The 3435-nt window shown below is 47.2% G+C and overlaps 1 protein-coding gene across 1 annotated transcript; it reads right to left on the bottom strand.

Annotated features, from left to right (window-relative positions):
- Positions 1-402: 402 nt before the first annotated feature.
- Positions 403-2091, bottom strand: LOC130455580 (nematocyst expressed protein 3-like). The gene is made up of 3 exons (XM_056806257.1): positions 2027-2091; positions 1480-1880; positions 403-1391 (listed from the first exon to the last, which is right to left on the bottom strand). The coding sequence occupies exons 1-3, from the start codon at positions 2089-2091 to the stop codon at positions 1045-1047; spliced, it is 813 nt and encodes a 270-aa protein (XP_056662235.1). The 3' UTR covers positions 403-1044.
- Between the last annotated feature and the right edge of the window lie 1344 nt (positions 2092-3435).

The raw sequence follows: 3435 nt of genomic DNA, 5'->3' as shown, positions 1-3435 counted from the left end.
TATGAAATAAAATAATGTATTTGAAACATGATATAAATGTTAGCTATTATTTTTTCTAGTCCAACTCCCTCCTTTTACACATGAGGAAACCTCATGAGGCTCAGGGAGGTTGAGGAATGTAGAGATATAGGCTTGCAAAGCAAAGATCTAGATCAAGAAAGAACCCCCCTGGCCATTTCATACAACCTCCGTATTTTATAGGTGGGGAAACAGAGTCCTGAGTTTAAGTAGTGAATTATAGTAGACATATATTATTTAACATGATTACATAGGTAAAGTCTTCATTAGATTACTTACCATCTCAAAGGAGTGGGGAGAGGTGGGAGAGAAGGTGGGACAAAGAGAGAATTTGGGACTCAAATTTTTTATAAAATGAATATTAAACTTTTCTTGTACATGTAATAGTGGGAAAATAAAATTTTATTTCATTTGTATTTTGTTAAACCTTGACCTTCTATCTTAAAATCAATACTGTTTATTGGTTCCAAGTCAGAAGAGTAGTGAGGACTAGGCATTGGGGGTTTAGTGACTTATTCAGGGTCACACAGCTGGGAAGTAAAATATTTCTTTAAATTACCATTCATTAAGTACTTAGGTGCCAGGCATCATGCTAAGCACTTTATAATTATTAACTCATTTGATCCTGACAACAACCCTGGGAGAGTGGTGCTATTCATATTCTCATTTTGAGGAAACTGAGGCAAACACAGGTTAAGAGACTTGCTAGTCAGAGTTGAGTCTGGGTCTCTCAGACTGCAGACCCAGCCCTCCATCCACTGTACTACCTGGCTGCTCCCTCCTCCACAAGGAGTACACATTAGGACTGGATTTGAACCCAAGTGCTTTGAATTCAAAGGCAGTGCCATGCAGAGTGTAAGCGGAGGAAGGAGTGGGTTCCACCAACCTCGGGGACGCCAGCTCTCCAGCATTTGGCCAACGTTCCCGGGCTTGTCCTGGGGCTTGAAGTGCAGTGAAGGCTCCGGGGGCCCAGCCTTTAGTGACTTGGGGGCTTGGCTGGAAGCGCCAGCTATCGCGGAGGAGATTTTATGCTGGGGGGCTGCGCCGCGCGTGCCGCTGTGGTCCGTCCCAGCTGGCGCAGTGATACACCCCAGAGTCGCTCACCTGCAGGTCACTCACTATCAGTCTACAGGTGTCGTCCGCCCCCTTGTAAGCCCGCACTTTGTCCGCGCTGAATCCTGGGTCCGGGACGGACTCGGACTTGCTCCTGGAGTAGACGAGCAGCCGCTCGGGGGCCCTGCCCTCCTGGGAGCGGTACCAGTGGACGTAATCGGAGACGGGGTTCAGAATCTTGCAGTTCAGACTGGCGGACTGCTTGGCATTTCGGGTGAGGGAGATGGGCCTCTGCTCCAGGGCGACGGCCGTCCGGCCAGCTGCAGGGGCGGAGAAAGAAGTGGGGCAGGCAGGAAAGCAGCTGCGCCTCTCGGCAGGCTTCCCTGCACGCCCCCGGAGACAACTTACCAGGAACCAGGGCGGCGGCGAAGAGGAGAACCGGGACGAGGGAGCCGGACATCTCGGCCTTCGGGAGAGAGGGAACAAGCAGAAGGCCCTGGGGAAGCTGGGGCTGGCTGGGGAGCCGCCGTGGGCCGGACCTCTGCTCCGTTCGGGGAATCGCTTCATCTTTATCTGCGGTGGGGCAGGGGGCGGGGGGCGGGGCTGGCGGCTGGGGGCGGCGAACCTTGACAGAGCCCGCAGGGCGGCTGCGCGCAGGTGCTGTCTGGGGGCTCCGCTTGTGCGGCGTCCCAGAGCTAAAGGCGGGGGACGCTGCTACTACCGGCCGGGCACTGAGGTTGCAAGCGCGGAGGGAGGGAGCGCTCCTGCCCTCTAGCAGCTGCCCCACCGGGCGAGCCGCGGACACAGACCTTTGTTAGGGGCTGATCACGTGCAGACGCTGAGCTGGGCACCGAGACCACAAGGGGACGGCCCTGGCCTCCAAGAGCCTCCGTTCTAGGGGCATCGGGGCGCTCTCACACACGAGTCCCCTCGGCTTCTGCTCTATTTTCCTGACTGAACCCCCGCTGTGCGCGCTGTAGCCTTGCAGCCAAAGGCCAACATCTCCAAGGCATAGACCATTTCGGTTTAGTCTTTGGATCTCTGTCAAAATTATTTATTTTACATTTTGTGATTCTTTCTATATCTTGCTTGGTTTTAAAGCCTTTCCCCTCCCAAAGGTCTGACATGTATACTATTCTGTGTTTACCCAATTTACTTATGGTTTCCTTCTTTATGTTTAAGTCACTCACCCATTTTGAATTTATCTTGGTGTAGGGTGTGAGGTGTTGATCTATTCCTAGTCTCTCCCACACTGTCTTCCAATTTTCCCAGCAGTTTTTATGAAATAGTGGATTTTTGTCCCAAAAGCTGGGATCTTTGGGTTTATCGTATACTGTCTTGCTGAGGTCGCTTTCCCCCAGTCTATTCCACTGATCTTCCTTTCTATTTCTTAGCCAGTACCAAATTGTTTTGATGACTGCTGCTTTGTAATATAGTTTTAGGTCAGGGACTGCAAGGCCCCCATCATATGTGTTTTTTTTCATTATTTCCCTGGATATCCTTGATCTTTTGTTCTTCCAAATGAACTTTGTTATGGTTTTTTCTAAATCAGTGAAGAAGTATTTTGGTAGTTCAATGGGTATGGCACTAAATAGATAAATAAGTTTGGGTAGGATGGTCATTTTTATTATATTGGCTCGTCCTATCCATGAGCAGTTAATGTTTTTCCATTTGTTCAAGTCTAGTTTTAGTTGTGTGGCGAGTGTTTTGTAGTTGTGTTCATATAGTTCCTGTGTTTGTCTTGGGAGGTAGATTCCTAGGTATTTTATTTTGTCTAAGGTGATTTTGAATGGGATTTCTCTTTCTAGTTCTTGCTGCTGAGCTGTGTTGGAGATATATAGAAAAGCTGATGATTTATGTGGGTTTATTTTGTATCCTGCAACTTTGCTAAAGTTGTTGATTATTTCAATTAGCTTTTTGGTTGAATCTCTAGGATTCTTTAAGTAGACCATCATGTCATCCGCAAAGAGTGATAACTTGGTCTCCTCCTTGCCTATTTTGATGCCTTCAATTCCTTTATCTTCTCTAATTGCTACTGCTAGTGTTTCTAGTACAATGTCAAATAGTAGAGGTGATAATGGGCATCCTTGTTTCACTCCTGATCTTATTGGGAATGCATCTAGTTTATCCCCATTGCAGATGATATTAGCTGTTGGTTTTAGATATATACTGTTTATTATTTTTAGGAATGACCCTTCTATTCCTATGCTATCTAGTGTTTTTAATAGGAATGGGTGTTGTATTTTATCAAAGGCTTTTTCTGCATCTATTGAAATAATCATGTGATTCTTGCTAGTTTGCTTGTTGATGTGGTCAATTATGTGGATGGTTTTCCTAATGTTGAACCAGCCCTGCATCCCTGGT

The sequence above is a fragment of the Monodelphis domestica genome, chromosome 7 (genome assembly GCF_027887165.1).
Source record: "Monodelphis domestica isolate mMonDom1 chromosome 7, mMonDom1.pri, whole genome shotgun sequence".
NCBI classification, from domain to species: domain Eukaryota; kingdom Metazoa; phylum Chordata; class Mammalia; order Didelphimorphia; family Didelphidae; genus Monodelphis; species Monodelphis domestica.
This window is presented reverse-complemented; position numbering and strand designations above follow the sequence as displayed.

Coding starts and splice junctions, on each gene's coding strand:
- LOC130455580 (XM_056806257.1), bottom strand. CDS start 2,091: ATGGTCTATGCCTTGGAGATGTTGGCCTTTGGCTGCAAGGCTACAGCG. Junction 1,881..2,026: donor GCGCGCACAGCGGGGGTTCA/GTCAGGAAAATA, acceptor CCCCTAACAAAG/GTCTGTGTCCGCGGCTCGCC. Junction 1,392..1,479: donor CGCCGCCGCCCTGGTTCCTG/GTAAGTTGTCTC, acceptor CCGCCCCTGCAG/CTGGCCGGACGGCCGTCGCC.